This window comes from Orcinus orca, chromosome 3, assembly GCF_937001465.1.
Source record: "Orcinus orca chromosome 3, mOrcOrc1.1, whole genome shotgun sequence".
Lineage (NCBI taxonomy): Eukaryota > Metazoa > Chordata > Mammalia > Artiodactyla > Delphinidae > Orcinus > Orcinus orca.
Window position 1 is genome coordinate 26,897,696 of NC_064561.1, and position 19,435 is coordinate 26,917,130.

The 19,435-nt window shown below is 45.4% G+C and overlaps 1 protein-coding gene across 3 annotated transcripts in view; it reads left to right on the forward strand.

The window, feature by feature from the left end:
* SH3PXD2B (SH3 and PX domains 2B) overlaps nucleotides 1-19,435 on the forward strand; it is a 112,657-nt gene that overhangs the window by 46,640 nt on the left and 46,582 nt on the right. For all 3 annotated transcript variants that reach the window (XM_049708093.1, XM_049708092.1, XM_012533838.3), the window contains exons 4-5: nucleotides 5,189-5,265; nucleotides 18,215-18,306. In XM_049708093.1, the coding sequence (XP_049564050.1) occupies nucleotides 5,189-5,265; nucleotides 18,215-18,306 (169 nt within the window). The remainder of the gene's footprint in view (nucleotides 1-5,188; nucleotides 5,266-18,214; nucleotides 18,307-19,435) is intronic.

A 19,435-nucleotide genomic window follows, 5' to 3' on the forward strand; every position in this document is an offset into this window, starting at 1 on the left:
TGTAACTAGCAGCAATTAAGCACTTCCTAGTATCTTTATGTACAGGTAATCGGCAAATTGGCAATCACCCTAAATTACAAATATTTAGAGCTGGCCAGCCCTTTAAATCTTTTTCGTAATGCAGACAAGGGGGCAGGCACTGAGATGGATCACCCAGGGGCCCATTCTCCCCTCCCCCACTGCAGGATTCTGCAATCAGCACATCGTGTCATCATTGAGTGAGTTTAGAGACAGGGTAGATGTATTTGCCAGGCCCCCATTTACCGGGAGATCATTGGCCTAAAAAAACCTCATGTTTTTAGTTCTTCCACGGGGAGAGAACACTGGAATTTTTTTCCTTATTGGAGGAAAGCCGGTATGCCAGCTGCAGTAGCCACATCTCAGCACCTGAAGCATGTGCTTTGGAGTTCAACAGGCCCAGTCCTGTGACCTCAAGCATACGACATCTCCCCCCCACCTTTGAGCCTCAGTTTCTCATGTGTAAAATGGGACAGTGACCCCTGCTTCACAAGCTTCTCTCCCTGGCACATGGAAGGTTCTCAGTAAAGGCAGAAACAGGGTCCTGGGACATTCCTTTGGAATTTTGGGGACTTTCATGTCTTGGAGTCCTACTTAAATGATCAATCTGGAGATTTAAGTTGAAATGGGCTCTAAATGTATATTTTTCTTCAAGGAAAAAAAGGAAAGCAGTGAGTTATAGCTCTTTGCTGGTGAAAGGCAAAACCAGCTGTGGAAAAACTTCCCAGGACAGGGAAGAACTTGAGCCGACCCTCTCCCCAGCCCCTGAAAGCTTTCATGGTTACGTAATCCTTTTCCACCCACGAATTCATGAAAATGCTGTTCTCAGGGACTTGGCTCCGTTGTCCCTGCTCAGGACACCCACTTGTAGCTTGGAGAGGCCCCGTTGGGCCCTAAGACCCCTGGAGCATCCCTTCCCAGCCCACCTCTTAGCTTTTCCTTGAGGCCGAGACCAAGGGCAGGGATGGGTGGGAGAAACGTCCCCTCTCCTAGGGGTCAGTTTTCTGCCAAGACTGCCACGTCAGCAGAACAAAAGCGAGTTTCATGTTAGCACAAAGGCCGGGAGGGGGGCGGGTGCGGGGAGAGCAGCCCTGTGCAATTTTCCATCCCAGCAAGAGCTGGGGAAGCCAACTTGGCAAAGGATGTGGCTTGAAAAATAAGAATTACAGTTTGGCCTTCCTCCACTATGGAAAACAAAAGCCTGCTCGTTCCCACCAAAGGCTGTTCTCTCCTCTGATCACCCTTCCCATTCCAGGAAGGCTGGCCTGAGGGGAGGGCTGGGTGCGGGCTCACTAGCCCTCCTTCTCCGTGACTCACACGGAAGCTTCACAGCAAGCAGCAGATCCGCATTTCACCTGGAGGCACCGGCCAGGGGGACGCTGGCCCCTCTGTTCTGTCCCACAGCCCAGGGCCTGAGCGGTAACTCCACTCCGCTGTGCTGTGGATAAATGATGAATTAGCCTGTCAGAGGCAGGTCTTAAGAAACCAAGTTAGGGGTTGAGGACAGGAGAGGTGCTCTTCCTTGTAGAATATAAGGCAGTATCATGTAACCTATTTTTCAAACAAAGTAATTACCCTTTTTTAAGCACCTAGGGAGGGCCAAGCCCTGTACTGGTATATCACGGAGATGACTACTAAGAGATAGGGGCTGCTCTCCCATTTTACAGATGAGGAGGCTGAGGCTCTGCCAGGTAAATGCATTTCCCAAGACAGCACAGGAAGGAATAGACCCCCTGGGATTGGCTTGGGGCCTCACTGACCCTGTGGAGCCTGTGGCCTCCCCGGCACGTGCTACTCCTGCCGAGGGGACTTCCTGTCCCCACTGCTGGCAGGGCACCTGACATGTGCCCAGAGACTCACTGAGGCCACACAGGAAGAGGAGTGACATTATTGTGCCACACCCCCAGGAGACGTTGAAGGCACCTGAGTTCTTTTTTTGTTTGTTTTTTTAACATCTTTATTGGAGTATAATTGCTTTACAATGGTGTGTTAGTTTCTGCTTTATAACAAAGTGAATCAGTTATACATATACATATGCTCCCATATCTCCTCCCTCTTGCATCTCCCTCCCTCCCACCCTCCCTATCCCACCCCTCTAGGTGGTCACAAAGCACCGAGCTGATCTCCCTGTGCTATGCGGCTGCTTCCCACTAGCTATCTATTTTACATTTGGTAGTGTATATATGTCCATGCCACTCTCACTTTGTCCCAGCTTACCCTTCCCCCTCCCCATATCCTCAAGTCCATTCTCTAGTAGGTCTGTGTCTTTATTCCCATGCCTGAGTTCTTGGTCCTCTCCCAGCCCCTGCAGGCCGGGCCTCGGGCAAATTCTCTTGGGCCGTGGTGGCTCTGAGGTTGCCCTGTGCCAGGGCGGTGCTAGCACCATGCCCTTTGTAAATTTTTCGAGTCAGGTCACAGCCTTCTCAGTAAGAGACCTGTAGACCCCTCTCTCCACCCTTCTTCTGATTTTATAGAAGGGGAAATTATACCAAACTGGGACCAAAATGTTTTTGGTAGGCACCAAAATGTTTTTGGTAGGCACCAAAATGTTGTTGGTAGGCACCCCTTCTCCCATTTTGAGAAATAGATTAGAGGGCAGGAAGCGTTTGCTCTGTAGGATTTCTCTTCACAGGCACACACTTCTTATTTTTCCTGAAGGTTCAGGATTCTCCTAGGAATTCTGATCTTCAAGTGGTCCCACCCATGAGGGTGGTGATTATTACTCCCACCCAGGGAAGGACTGCCCCACCCAGAATGTCAGCAGGGGCCCTCCCTGTTGGAAAGCACTAGTGCCAGGAAGGCAGGCCCCCAGGGCCTGTGCACAGAGGGCTCACACAGAGCCTGCACCTAGGGAGTGAATGAGGGAATATCATCGGCTCTAGGGAGGCCAGGTTGTAAACTCCTTCCCACTTCGCTGCATAATTTGCTTTTTTCGTTTTAAATGACATGAACATTTTCTGATTCCCAAAGCAATCAATATTTATAGTAGGCACTTTGCAGAAAGTATAAAGAAGAACACAAAAAGGCTTTGTCTTCTACCCTCGGAGACAAGCACTATGAACCCTGTGAGGCATTTTCTTCTAGATTTTTTTCTCTTCTAACAAGTGTGGTGTATCAGAAATTTGACTCACTCATCAGAATTAAACCCATCACCATTATAAAGAAAGGAGATCCTTGTTATTAAGGAATATAAGGAATATGTATTTCATCTCATTGTGGGTTCTTTTTTAATTAAATGGAAATGAACACAAAAAGGATTTCTATTAGGTTGACCATATCTACTTCATTTCCTGATTGTGCCTTTTTGCCCAAGAGCACGTTGTCAGATTATTTTAAATGTGATCTTAACCATATGGTCTTTTTGGGTACAAATCTCCCTGACCACCTTGCATTGCAAATCTTTAAAAGTCAATAGGCTGTTTCCCATCATCCCTTTCGATTCTGTCCTATGATGAAAACTCTTTATGGGCCTTTCCTGCCGTCTTGTCCCTGCTCACCCAAGGCTGACCCATGGAGACAGCAGTCTCACCAGCACCATCTCAGATGAGTGGTTAACCTCTCCTCACCCTGCCAGCCTCGTAACCCAAATTCTTCTCCAGGACCTACCTCCTTGGACCAGAAGTAGGTGAAGTTCTTAGTAGGTCTCCATGCTCTGCAGTCTGGAGAGCTGTGGTCTCCCTGTGCATTCCTTTTTGACCCCTAGAGACCTCCTGGTCGCCCCGCATGAGCGTGGCAGGGGGGCTTGTCTCCATCCCCCACCTCTTTGTCGCTCCTTGATGTCTTATTTCTGATTTTCCAGCCCCTGCCTCTGTGACAGATCCAGAATGGTGTGGCCATGCTGTCTGGATCCTCAGTGCACGAGCTTGGCCACCATCTCCCCATGAGAGGACCTCCTTTAAGACTCTCGGGAACCCGCCGATTTGCTTGAAACAAACCTCACCCATAATGTTTCAGCATCTTGGGTATTTCCTGAGACCCTCGGTGGCATCATTTATATACTTGTCTTTGCCTGTGACCCATGTCCTCTGCCCATACGTCACACTGGAGGTTCTGGTACCACACCCCAGGGCTCAGATGTCACCCGGCAAGTAGTGAATGGGCTATTAGTATTCGGTGTGGTAAGAGGGCTTGGAGCCCTCTGTTACAAACACTTACTGGCGAAGGAATTGAAGGGATTTGTCGTTCTGGCAGGTGGAATCCACCTTCATGCATTGATCAGACGTGAGTGCCATGTGGCAGGGGCAAAAAGTTGACTAAAGCCGAGTCAGTCCCTATTTGGGCGGAGCCCCACGACTAGTAGGAAGGAAGAAGACATGTAAATCGACAATGTGATGTGTACAATCAGAGACAGGAACTCTTTTTGTTTTTTTTTTAATTTTATTGAAGTATAGTTGATTTACAATGTTGTGTTAATTTCTGCTGTACAGCAAAGTGATTCAGTTCTACATATATATATTCTTTTTCATATTCTTTTCCGTTATGGTTTATCACAGGATATCGAATGTAGTTCCCTGTGCTATATAATAGGACCCTATTGTTTATCCATCCTATATATACTAGTTTGCCTCTGCTAATCCTAAACTCCCAATATTTACCGCCCCCCCCCCACCCTTGGCAACCGCAAGTCTGTTCTGAAAGAGATAGGAACTCTTAACCCATTTGAAGTGTGTAAGAGTTTCCCAGCAGGGGTAGTGGATGGGGAAGGTATTCCAGGCAGAGGGAAAGGCACAGAATTATGAGAGAGCGTGGAGTATTGGGAAAACATCAGACTAGAGCAGAAGGTATACAAAGAAAGAGGAGGGAGGGGGACTGAGCTGTTGGGTGAGGGCATATCTGAGTGTTCGCTGAACTGCTCACCGCATCTGATAATCTTATAGTTGGACAGGGGACCCCCGATCATCAGGTCTTCCTTCCTTGGTTTGATTTCAGCCTCCCTTATCTCACCAAAACTTATCCACTGAGCCCCACTCCCTCAAGCCCTTGCACTAGAGCTGTGAACAGGGCTTTGGAGGACCAAGCATGGGGTCATCCAGGCCCTGTGGATGTCCGGCAGCCAGGAATTTAGGTACCACTCAGGCCTACCAGAGGCAGCCACATCCTCATTCTCCCAGGTTGCTGAGAGCTTGTCAATGCTCCCTTACAACGCTGTATGCACTCTCATCTCCTGCAGGCAAAATTCTCTTCCGGCGGAGCCACATTCGGGACGTGGCCGTCAAACGCTTGATACCAATCGATGAATACTGTAAGGTAAGTCTGAGAAATGCCAACACTTCCCTGTGTCTCGTGTCTTCCCCGTGGGTAGTTTTGGGGTTTTTTTGTTTGTTTGTTTTTTCTTTTCCTTTTCTGACTACAGGATGCCCATTGTGAAAGGTCTGTACGGGTGAAAAAAATATAAAGAAATTAGAAAAACCAATCACCCATGATCCTTCAACTCAGAGGCAACAATTACGAAGGTTTTTACATATTTCCTTTCTCTCCTTTCTCTCTGCATGCATTTCTTTATGGTATTGAGATCATCCCATATGTGTTATTTTTGTTGCTCTTTCTCTTTTCTCTCATATTAAAAGAATTTCCCCATGCTATTAAAAAAAACTTCTTGAACCTGCTTTTAATGGTTGCATAGTATTCCATTGTGCATGAATGTTCTAGAAGTTATTCAGCCAACCCCTGTTGGACAGTGCAGCTGGCTTCCAATCCCTTAAATGTTCTCAACCACAAGGGGCCTCCCTGCCTTTTGGTTATGTTTTGTTTGATTTGAGGCTGAGGTCAAGAAAGAAGCATATTTTTCTTTTGTTTAGCTTCCCTACTCTTTAGTATTTATTCCTCTAACTTAAAATCACTAGCAGTTTGATTGGAGAAGGGTAGGAATAGAAAAAATGCCTTAACAATGGAGCAGTGAATGCTTTCTCCCCCTAAGATCAGGAGCAAAAGCAAAGTATATTTGCTCTCTCCACCTCTGATCTACATTTTACTGGAGATTCTAGCTGGTGTAAGCAGGCAAGAAAAAGGAATAAAAGGCACACAGATTAGAAGGGACTGCCTTGATTCACAGATGACCTGACTCTACTGTAGAAAACCATGAGGAGTCCACAAAAAAACCTGCTAGAACTTATAAATGAGCTTCGTGAGATTACAGGATTCAAGACAAATATTAAAAAATCAATTGTATTTCTATCTACTAGTAGGGAACAACCCAAAAATGAAATTAAGAAAATAATTCCACTCACAATAGCATCAAAAAGAATAAAATAATTAGGAATAAATTTAATAAAAGAAGTACAAAGTTTATACACTGAAACTACAAAACATGGTTGAGGGACGTTAAAGAAACTCTAAATGAATGGAGAGACATTCCATACTCATGGATTAGGAGACTCAATAGTGTTAAATTGGCAATTCACCCCCAGTTGACACAGAGTCAATGCAATCTCTGCCAAAATCTTAGTAGGCTTTTTCGTAGAAATGAACGAGCTGATCCTAAAGTGTATGGGCTCAGAATAGCCAAAACAATTTGGAAAAAGAACAAAATTAGAGAACAAAATTGTACTACCCATTTTCCAAACTTCTTATGAAGCTACAGTAATCAAGACTGTAGTACTGGTGTAGCACTTCCCTGGTGGTGCAGTGGTTAAGAATCCACCTGCCAGGGGCTTCCCTGGTGGCGCAGTGGTTGAGAATCTGCCTGCTAATGCAGGGGACACGGGTTCGAGCCCTGGTCTGGGAGGATCCCACATGCCGCGGAGCAACTAGCCCCGTGAGCCACAACTACTGAGCCTGCGCGTCTGGAGCCTGTGCTCCGCAACAAGAGAGGCCGCGATAGTGAGAGGCCCGCGCACCGCGATGAAGAGTGGCCCCCGCTTGCCACAACTAGAGAAAGCCCTCGCACAGAAACGAAGACCCAACACAGCAAAAATAAATTAATTAATTAATAAACTCCTACCCCCAACATCTTCTTTAAAAAAAAAAAAGAATCCACCTGCCAATGCAGGGGACATGGGTTAGATTCCTGGTCGGGAAGGTCCCACATGCCGCAGAGCAACTAAACGCATGTGCCACAACTACTGAGCCTGCGAGCCACAACTGCTGAGCCCACGTGCCACAACTACTGAAGCCTGCGCACCTAGAGCCCATGCTCCGCGCAAGAGAAGCCACCGCAATAAGAAGCCTGTGCACCGCAACAAAGAGTATCCCTCCTCACTGCAACTAGAGAAAGCCCGTGCACAGCAATGAAGACCTGACACAGACAAAAATAAATAAGTAAATTATTTATTTATTTATTGGGGGGAGAAAGAAAAGACTGTGGTACTGGTGTAAGGATAGGCAGATGGACCACTGGAAGAGAACTGAGAGTCTAGAAGTAAACTCTTCAGATTTATACTCAACTGATTTTCAACAAAGGTGCCAAGAAATTCAATGGGAAAGGGTAGTCTTTTTAACAAATGATGGGATCATGGGCTATCCATATGCCAAAAAATAAAGAATAAATTTTTAAAATTGGACTGTGACCTCACACCATGCATAAAAAATCAGCTCAACTCAAAATAGATCATAGACCTAAATATAAAAGCTAAAACTATAAAACTTCTAGAAGAAAACATAAAAGAATCTTCATGACCTTGGTTTAGGCAAAGAGTCTTAGATATAACACCAAAAGAGAAAAATTGATATGTTCGACTTCAATAAGCTTACACATTTCTGTGCTTCAAAAGATGTCATGAAGAAAATGAAGACATGCCACAGATTAGGAGAAAATATTTGTAAGTCATATATCTGAGAAAGGACTTGTGTTGAGACTATATAAACAACTCTTACAACTCAAAAATAGAAAGACAACCCCAGTTTAAAAATAGACAAAAGAGGGCTTCCCTGGTGGCGCAGTGGTTGAGAGTCCGCCTGCCGATGCAGGGGACACGGGTTCATGCCCCGGTCCGGGAAGATCCCACATGCCGCGGAGTGGCTGGGCCCGTGAGCCGTGGCCGCTGAGCCTGCGCGTCCGGAGCCTGTGCTCCGCAACGGGAGAGGCCACAGCAGTGAGAGACCCGCGTACTGCAAAAAATAATAATAATTAAAAAAATAAAAATAGACAAAAGATTGAATAGAAACTTCACCCATGAAGACACACAATGCTTAATAAGCACACAAAAAGTTGTTCAACATCATTAATCATCAGGGCAATGAAAGATATTGCTGAGATGCCTACACAGCCTCCAGAATGGCTGTAATCAACAAGACACACAAGGGGTGGGGATGTGAGAGAAAGCGGAGCTCTTCATTCTGCTGGAGACATATGATGGAAACCACTTTGGGAAGACAGTATGGCAGTTTCTTCAAAAGTGAAATGTATCATACGATTACTCTCAGGTACATACTCACAAGAAGTGAAAACTGTCCACACAAAGAATTGGATGCAATTGTTCATGGCGGCATTAATTCGAAATAGCCCCAAATTGGAAGCAATCCATATGTCTAGCATCTGGAGAATAGATAAAGAAAATGTGGAACAGGCATATGATAGAATATTGTTCAACAGTGAAATACTGATTAAGGCTGCAAGATGAATGAATCTCAGAAACATGATGCCAGATGCAAAAGACTATATGTTGTATGATTCCATTTACGTGAAATGTGCAGAAAAGGCAAATCTAGAGAAAGCAGGTCAGTGGTTTCCTGGGCCTTGGGGCAGTGGAAATGGAGATGGACTGCAAATGAGGTTGGGGACATTTTTGAGGTGATGGAAAAGTTCTAAAACTAGAATGTGGTGATGGTTGCCCAACTCTATAATTTGAATTTGAATCATTGAATTGTGTACTTCTAATGGGTGGATTTTATGGTGCATAAATTATACTTTAGTAAGTCTGTAGAAAAAGTTTGAAGGGGGAAAGTGTGGGGATAGACGCCCCTCTCTTGGCAGGAAATGTCATGGAAGGGCAGAAAATCACTCCTGATTGAGCATCTTCTCTTTACGAGACATGACCACATTTCATCCCTCCGATAACATGGAGGACGTGTTCTTTTTCCCTTTGTGTTGATGAGGAAATGGAGGCCCAACAAGGTTACTCACAATAATAGTATTCGAGACTTTGAGAGATGAACCCAACCCTTTTAGGACTTGGCACTCGCATACCACTTACGGCCTCTCTATGAAAGTACAAATTCAAGAGGCCAAAATAGTTAAGCATGTGTTTCCTAGAAGCAGTTAGACTCAGGCTCTTCTCTCTCCTAAGGATACCCTTAAAAAAGGGATGGCGGGCTTCCCTGGTGGCGCAGTGGTTGGGAGTCCGCCTGCCGATGCTGGGGACACGGGTTCGTGCCCCGGTCCGGGAAGATCCCACATGCCACGGAGCGGCTGGGCCCGTGAGCCATGGCCGCTGGGCCTGCACGTCCGGAGCCTGTGCTCCGCAACGGGAGAGGCCACAACAGTGAGAGGCCCGCGTACCACCAAAAAAAAAAAAAAAAAAAAAGGGATGGCGGTGAGGGGCGGGGCTCGTCACTCAGGCACAAAGACACCACTGCTGCCTCCCAGATCTCGGAGGAAAGTTCAGATCTTTGCTCTTTGTCCTTTTCCAAACCTCTAGAGCCTAAAATTCCTTTGTCCAGGCCCTGCTGGCAAGAACTTTGAACCCTTGCGGTCACCTTAGCCAGCTGGCAAGTTCCACCTGGTACCTTCCCAGAAACCTCAGCCCAAGCGTGCTCTCCTGCTTCTTCCCCAGCCCACCCAACTTCTCTCCAGTCACACCCTCCTCTCACCCAGGGCTTCCCGAACCCCTGGAGATTTGATTTGGAAAAGGAAATATAAAATCTTGGAGGGATAAGGGACAGCAGCAGCTGCCTGTATCTGGCTATGCTTGGAATGGTCCAGAGATCATGAATTGACCTGGATTAACCACAGGGAAGAAACTGCTTATGTTACCTTATGTTACATGAGCCGCATGCAAGTTACCACCCCTGCTATTAATGCATCATAAGAAGCAGAGCAGTTATTTGGGGGTTTTAGTTGGCCAGATTCCCTGGGCTTAGCTTCAAGGGTACTGCCCTCCTGGAAGGAGATGAAACCATCCCTTTTGTTACAAGGCCTGTGAAGTCTTTTAGAGACTGCATAGACCTTTATGTAACATTTGGTCTCTGTTATTGACATTGTTGTGAGCTGACTTAAGCCGATCTGATCTATCACTGTCAGCCTTATCTTGGTAGAAATTGGTAGTTTCCAATAGGTAAAGATAGAGGAAGGCTGTAGATGTCCCCAAACCTAGCTACCAGCTAGGAAGAAACTTTCTACTCTACCAGACCTATCATAAAGTTACAGTATTTAACATAGTATGGTGTTGGCACAACGATAGACAACTATTGGAACAAAATAGAGAACACAGAAACAGACCTATGTGTATTTAGACACTTTGATACTAACAAAAGCAGCTTTGTAGATCATTGAGGAAAGGTAGGATTCCTCAGTAAATGGGTATCCGTATTGGAAAAAACAAAAAAGATAACTAACCCCTGCCTTGCACACACATGGAATCATTTCCAAGTACATTGAAGACCTAAATGTAAGAGGTAATTATAAAAGGTTTTAGAAGATAAAAATAGGAAATATCTTCATAATCTCTAGGTATAGAGGGACTTCTAAAGACACAAAAAGTACCAAGCATAAAAAGATTCATTTATTTGACTACAGTAAATTTAAGGACTTCTGTTCATCAAAAGACACAATGAAAACGAGACTCGGGCTTCCCTGGTGGCGCAGTGGTTGAGAGTCCGCCTGCTGATGCCGGGGACGCGGGTTCGTGCCCCGGTCCGGGAGGATCCCACATGCCGCGGAGCGGCTGGGCCCGTGAGCCACGGCCACTGAGCCTGCGCGCCCGGAGCCTGTGCTCCGCAACGGGAGAGGCCACAACAGTGAGAGGCCCGTGTACCGCAAAAAAAAAGAAAAAAAGAAAACGAGACACAGCCAAATCCTGCCACACATACAAGCATTTGTTATCAAGCAGCTCCCTAAACAGACTCTCAAGTTGTTCTGTAAACTCAGTGAAATACCAGCTGTCTTGTCTGACACCGCTTTGCATGAAAGTTTCCTTAAGACAGATGCAATGGTATCCTAGTGGCAGGATCAGCTAATCCTAACCATGGTCTGACAGTAAAATCTTCAAGAAGAGGTAGAACACAGAGGGTTCAGAATCCTAGAACCAGGGTACCATGAAGAAGGATGTATAATGCTGGGCTCGCCGTGTTCTGTTCATGCAAGGGCCACCCCTCATTTCACCAGTGAAGAAAATTATTTCTGACACCTGTTATGCTAGTAAATAGAGGCTATAGTGTTGGTCAGAGGTGAAGATAGCTGAAGCCCCAAAGTAGCCTTTTCTCAAATGAGAACTTGTGATTAGAGTCTCCTACTTGCTGAAGTGTTCATTCCCGATGAGGGTACTTCAGATATTAACTCACCATTATTAGAGTGTAGGTTAAATCTAACACACACACACACACACACACACACACACACACCTATGAACGTGTGAGTGTGTATGCCCATGCTGTAGTATTTTATTTTTATTTTTTATTTTATTGAAGTATAGTTGATTTACAATGTTGTGTTAATTTCTGCTGTACAGCAAAGTGACTCAGTTATATATATATTTTTTTTCATATTCTTTTCCATTATGGTTTATCATAGGATATTGCATATAGTTCCCTGTGCTATACAGTAGGACCTTGTTGTTTATCCATCCTATATATAATAGCTTGCATCTGCTAATCCCCAATTCCCAATACTTCCCTCCCCCACCCCCTCTACTGTGCTGTAGTAATGGGTTGACCAAAAAGTTCATTTGAGTTTTTCCATAACATCTTACGAAAACCCCAAACAAACATTTTGGCCAACGCTAATGTTTTAAAGTAAACTCTGCAGGCAGTAAACAGTAGTGTTTACCAGACTCCAGTCCCTTGAGACCTCCCCTGAAGATTTTTACCATATTCTACTACCTATATTATTATTAATATTTTTCTTTATATTAATTCACTTTTTTAACGTCTTTAAAAATATATATTTTAGAGAAAATTTTATATCACAACCATAATGTGAAACTGGTATCACATACCCTAAAAGTAAAAATAAAAACAGTGGTGCAACAGCAACAAAAACTGTCTTTAAATCTAGCCCGCTTCTGTTGCTTACTACCAGAGGAAGCTCTGCAGAGCCTGGTCACGCTCACGGGAAGCAAGTTGGGGAAGTTCTTTCTTCTAGGAATTTTATAGTTTCAGGTCTTATGTTTAAGGCTTTAATCCATTTTGAGTTGATTTTTGTGTATGGTATAAGATAAGGGCCCAATTTCATTCTTTTGCATATGGATATCCAGTTTTCCCAGCACCATTTGTTGAAGAAGCTGTCCTCTCCCCGCCGTGTATTCTTGGCACCTTTGTTGAGGATCAGTTAACCATATGCATGGATTTATTTCAGGGCTCTTGGCAATGATCTCATGGATATGACACGAAAATCATAGGCAACAAAAACAAAAATAAAGAAGTGGGAATACATCAAACTAAAAAGCTTCTGCACAGCAAAATAAATAATCTATAGAGTGAAAAGGCAAACTACAGAATGGGAGCAAATATTTGCAAATCACATATCTGATAAGGGGTTAATCCCCAAAATATCAATATGTAAGGAACTTATGCATCTCAATAGCAAAAAGAGCTAATGCCCCAATTTTTAAATGGGCCAAAGGCTTGAATAGACCTTTCTCCAGAGAAGATACACAAATGACCAACAGGTATATGAAAAGTTGCTTAGTGTCGCGAATCAATAGGGAAATGCAAACCAAACCCACAGTATGATATCACCTCACATCTGTCAGCATGGCTAGTATCAAAAACAATAACATGAAGTAAGTCAGAAAGAGAAAAACAAATACTGTATGGTAACACATATATATGGAATCTAAAAAAAAGTGGTTCTGATGGACCTAGGGGCAGGACAGGAATAAAGACTCAGACGTAGAGAATGGACTTGAGGACGCAGGGAGGGGGAAGGGTAAGCTGGGACGAAGTGAGAGAGTGGCGTGGACATATGTACACTACCAAACATAAAATAGATAGCTAGTGGGAAGCAGCCGCATAGCACAGGGAGATCAGCTCGGTGCTTTGTGACCACCTAGAGGGGTGGCATAGGGAAGGTGGGAGGGAGGGGGTATGGGGATATATGTATACATATAACTGATTCACTTTGTTATACAGCAGAAACTAATACAATGTTGTAAAGCAATTATACTCCAATAAAGATGTAAAAAAAAAACAAAACAAGACAACAGGTGTTGGTGAGGATATAGAGAAACTGGAAGTCTTGCACACTGTGGGAATGCAAAATACAGCCACTATGAAAAACAGTATGCGGTTTCCTCAAAAAATTAAAAATAGAACTACCATATAGTCAAGCAATCCTATTTCTGGATATTTGTCCAAAGGAATTGCAATCAGGATTTGGAAGAGATATTAGCACTCCCATGTTCACTGCAGCACTATTTACAATAGCCAAGATGTAGAATCAACCTAAATGTGGCCTGTACATACAATAGCATACTATTCAGCCTTAAAAAGAAGAAATTCGGCAATACGCAACAACATGGATAAACCTTAAGGACATTATGCTAAGTGAAATAGGCCAGTCACAGAAAGATCAAATACTGTATGATTCCACTGACATGAGTTATCTAAAATCGTCAAATTCATAGAATCAGAGAGTGAAATGGTGGTTGCCAGGGGCTGGGGGGAGGGGAAAATGAGGAGTTACTAATCAACAGGCATGAAGTTTCAGGCAAGCAAGAAGGAATCAGCTCTAGAGGTCTGCTGTACAATGGCCAACAGTACTGTGCTATGCACTTAAAATTCTGTTGAAGACACAAACTCTCTCTCTCTAGCCGAGGCGTTGTGATTGAACTGAATCACCTTGCTGACTCTAAAGTCGTCCCTGGAAGCAGCACACTATTTTTTAAATATATATATATATATATATATATATATATATATATTTATTTATTTATTTATTTATTTATTTATTTATTTATTTATTTATTTTTGGCTGTGCTGAGTCTTCGTTGTTGCACGTGGGCTTTCTCTAGTTGCGGTGAGCGGGGTCTACTTTGTTGCAGTGCGCGGGCTTCTCACTGTGGTGGCTTCTCTTGTTGCAGAGCACAGGCTCTAGGCGCGCAGGCTCAGCAGTTGTGGCTCGCAGGCTCTAGAGCGCAGGTTCAGTAGTTGTGGCACACGGGCTTAGCTGCTCCGTGGCATTTGGGATCTTCCCAGACCAGGGCTCGAACCTGTGTCCCCTGCATTGGCAGGCGGATTCTTAACCACTGTGCCGCCAGGGAAGTCCCACAGCACCCTATTGTACTTGGTACAGTTTAGAGAGCCAGGGGGTTAACTGAATGTTTATCAAGCAGCTACTATATGATGGAAACCTTACAGCCACTTGCTCACTTGTTCTGTAGCACAACCCTCCAGGATGGGTGTTAGTTATTTCCATTTTACAGATGAGCAGACTGAGGCTCAGAGGTGATAGGACATGGCTAGAGCCAGAACCAGGAGCTGGATCTGTCTGACCTTTCACTATTACACAGGCAAGCAGGACTTGCCCTCCTCACCTCTCCTCTTGCCTCTGCATCGAGCAGCCACATCTGTCCAAAGAGCCAGGATTCCATGCGGAACAGAACCAGAGTTTTCTTGGAACTGCGGTTCTTTGTCATACTGACCAAACACGAGACAATTCTGGGGTATTTCAGAAGCAGAACTATTGCTGTGCCCCAGGTCATGTTTTTGCTGTTAGCCTGTCGTTCCAAAATGAAAGGGGCAAATATCAAAGCATTCGGTGCTGCCTTTTATGAGTAGCTTGGCTTTGTATTATGCTTTGGGGGTTTGGCTTGGCTTTTACCTCCTAGGATTTGCTCAAAACCTAAAGAGAACTTGGCACTGTCGGGAGGTTTCCATGGGCCTCGTTGTCCCTTCCGCACTGGTCCATTCAGGGTCTCTGCCCATTTCAGCAGAGATGCCCCCTGTAGGCAGAAACCATGGCCACCTCTGGGCTTACCCAGGGCCACGTGGCCACGGCCAAGCCTCTTCCTCACATCATTTATCCAGCAGATACTTTCAACCAGGCATCAGGGTCCTCCCAGCACTGTCAAGCCATGTGGGAAGGTGCAGGAGGAAATCCTCTGGATTTGGGGTAGAGGAGCTGGAGTCGCTGGGGGGCTCAAGTCCTAGTCACTTCCCCAGAACCTCTGTTTCACCATCTCTAAAGTGGGCCAGCCCTTTCAGGGTGACATGACATGATGCAGATGAACACATTTGAGGAGCCATCAAGTGCTGAGCCAACATAAGGGAATGTCGTGTTTGCAGTCTGGGGGGAGCCACAAGATTTCTGCCCACGAAGCAGCCAGGACACACCACGGTCCAGCATATAATCAGCCCCTTCATTATGTGGTTCCAACTGCAAGAGCTGCAGGATTTCAGAGGAAAGAGCGACCCACAGGGAGCCCCAAGACAGCAGGAAAATGAATACTCGCTGCTCCAAACCAGAAAGAGAAGAGGGTCAGAAATGGGAAGTGGGATGTATCCACTCTCTCCCTCTTGGGCTCCCTGCCTCTGGCCTGGAAAAGGCTGGTCCCTGGGGATTTGCTACAGAGCAGGGGATACTTCAAGGCTAATAAAAAAAAATCAGTGAGCCACAAATACCAGGCCCTTAGGTCAGCATCCTTCATCCTATCTTTATACAGCATAGAAAGTAGACAGTGACCAGGGAAGGCACGCTACTAAAACATGTCCACTTACCTTACAGATTTCCCCACCTTAGTTTTGGGCCAGGTCATACATCAGGAGAGGGGAAGTGGCTTAAAGTCAGAGCCTGACTCAAAGGTCATGTCAGGTCAGCAACCCAAGTGACTACCAAGGGGTGAATGAATAAACAAAATGTGTTGTATACATGGGATGGAATGCTATTCAGCCTTGAAAAGGAAAGACATTCTGACACATGATACAATGTGGATGAACCCTGAGGACATAATGCTAAGTGAATCAACCAGTCACTTAGACGGTAAATACTGTATGATTGCACTTATATGAGGTACCTGGAGTAGGCAAATTCATACACACAGAAAGTGGAATGGTGGTGGCCAGGGGCTGGGGAGGGGGAGTGCAAAGTTGTTGTTTGATGGGTATAGGGTTTCAGTCTTACAAGGTGAAAAGAGTTCTTGGATGGATGGGTAGTGGTGATGGTTCCACAACAGTGTGAATATACTTAATGCCACTGAATTGTACACTTAAAAATGGTGAAGACCTGCGGCTTCCCTGGTGGCGCAGTGGTTAAGAATCCGCCTGCCAATGCAGGGAACATGGGTTCGAGCCCTGGTCCGGGAAGATCCCACATGCCGTGGAGCAACTAAGCCCGTGCACCACAACTAATGAGCCTACACTCTAGAGCCCGTGAACCACAACTACTGAAGCCCATGTACCTAGAGCCCATGCTTCACAACAAGAGAAGCCACCACAGCGAGAAGCCTGTGCACCGCAACAAAGAGTAGCCCCCACTCACCGCAACTAGAGAAAGCCCATGCACAGCAATGAAGACCCAACGCAGCCAAAAATAAATAAATAAATATTTTTTTGAAAAGGTGAAGACAGTAATGATCTATGTGTATTTTACCACAATAAAATTTGTGGTAAGATTTAATTTCAAAATTAAAACTTTTTAAAACTTGGAAAAATAGGTCATCCAGGTCAAAATACCTCTGAAAGCGTTGTAGAAGGTACCACATTGGAGACCCCCATCTATCTTTCCATTAGTCCCTCATAACCCAATGCTAGGGTTGGAAAATCACTTTGTGAGGGGATAGCTTTTAGAGGCTTCTTCTACAGAAGATACAAGACATGTCTCTTCCACTCCAGACTCAACACTCAGCATGGCAAGAAGGCATATGAGAGGCACCAGGGAACTGAGCCCTGTCTGCAGAGAGAGCAGGGTCCCGCCTCACTCCACAGCACGCCTGTGTTGTTTAAATTCATGCCTCTGCACTAGCCCTCTCCCTGCACAGAAGTTTATAATAGAGTGTGTGCACAAAACAACCCTACTACGCTCAGATTTGCATCCTCAGAACCTGTGCCAGAGGGGGGCTTACGTAAACATTTGTTAAACTAAGCTCTTTATTCATTTTGAGCCATGTCTTGGTTTCAAATCCTTTCATAATGGGATGTACCCTATGATTCTGTCCTGTGTCCACAGAAATCAGTGCAGTGCTGGGCATAAAGAAAATGTCTATTGAATCACTGAATGAATACCTGTTCGTAGAGAAACCAGCATAATAAATGCCTGGGCCCACTTCGTGCCCCTCACCACCTCCTCCAGCCCATTGGCCAAGGACAGATGAGGCTCCTGTAACTGATGAGCCGAGGGGGCAGATTAACATGGACTTGGGCATTGGGACGTCCCGGGTGTTTCAACCTTTTGTTAATCTGGGAACTTCTAACTTCTACCCAAATCATAAAATAGTCCCTTCACTTTCACACTTCAGATCCATGAGTTGGGACATGCAGACATGTTGGAAATAACCTAAATGTTCACCGGTAAGCAGCTAGTTGAATAGAACATGAGATATTTATCTAATAGACACCAGTATCCAGTAGAGATGGTGGTGTAGAAGAATAATGACATGGCATGAAGTTCACAATATTTATTTTTATTGAAGTGTAGTTGATTTACAATGTTATATTAGTTTCTGGTGTACAGCAAAGTGATTCAGTTATACATACATATATTCTTTTTCATATTCTTTTCCATTATGGTTTATTACAAGATATTGAATATAGTTCCCTGTGCTGTACAGTAGGACCTTGTTCACAATTTATTGCTTTGTCTAAATATGTACATATTATTTGTCCAAATATGCCTGTAATATATATGTGTGTATATATACTGTGTGTGTGTGTGTGTGTGTGTGTGTGTGTGTGGTCCCCAAACCAGCAGTGGCAACATCACCAGGGAACTTGCTAGAAATGCACATTCTCAGGCCCCACGCCAGACCTACTGAATCTGAAACTCTGGGAGTAGGGCCCAGCCCCCCAGTTGATCCTGATGCCTGCCCAAGTCTGAGGACTCCTGACTTAATGGCATTCCTGACACCCCTTCCCTTCCTTTGGGCTCACCTGTGTGTCTCTTCTCCAGGCCCTGATCCAGCTGCCCCCCTACATTTCTCAGTGTGATGAGGTGCTGCAGTTCTTTGAAACAAGACCTGAGGACCTGAATCCCCCCAAAGAGTAAGTTGGTTTGTGGATCTCCTTAGAGCATACCCTCACAGCCCTCCTTCCTGCTGGGCCGGCCAGCCCCAGGAGGAATGGGAGGAAAGCTAAGTAAAAATTAACCTAGATTACATCAGTGAAGCCCCTGCCGGGCCTCACTTCATGTAGCCTTCGTAGTGACTGCAGGTAGCCATAGCTGAGTTTTACAGGTGAAGGAAGCTGGCTGAGTGCACTACTGAATTCCCTAATGCCCTGCGTTTACCCACCATACCTGAACAGGGGAGACGGTGAGCCCTCGAGGCAGAGACTGTGTGCCCTGTCCTCAGAGGTAGATGTGCCCAGGACCACCAGGGATGTGAGTGAGTGACTGACTGAGACCTGCTCCAGGTCCCATCGCTAGTGAATGACGGGGCCAGGGTTTGATGTCACTTCTCCCCGCAGCAGACAGGCTGCGCTCCCAGATGCCAGGCAGTGCATCTCCCCAGCCCCCCAGTGCACATCGCACAGAATCTCAATACCAGCTGCCTGCTGGCCTTTACACGCCAAGAGCTGACGGCACCAACAGCTGTGCCAGCATGAAACACTGACTGATGTGTGATGCTTTTTTAAAAGCCCTTTTCGGGGAAAGGCTTCATATGCGTCTGCAGAAAGAAAGGATCTGTCTAATGGAGAAATCGCAGTGGGGGAGGAGGACACAGACCACAGGTGCTGGGCTGTCCTGAGTCACAGGAGCAAGAGCTGGCAGGGTTAGGGGTCCACTGGGGCCCCGTCAGGAAGGGCCGAGAAGTACCAGCCAGGCGCTGTGGCGGGAGAAGTGGGAACTGGTCCTCTTAGTTCTGAGTGTGACTCACTGCCCAGGACAGCAGTGATGACCCAGGCTTACATCGGTTCAGCGTTCACGTGCTACGCACTTTATGTAGGTTGAGCTAGAAAAACTCATGTTGCTTTCTAGAAGGGAATCTGGTGAACTCACAAAGCTTACTTTTTAAATAGACCTGTAAGGAAAGCAGCAAAGAGCTTTAACACATGAAATCAGGCCATTTATATATATACACGCGGCTACATGCAGAATCAAGTTCGGAGATCACAGAGGGTGAGCTGATCGCTCAGGACTAATGGTTTAACTACCACACAGATGAAACTTTCT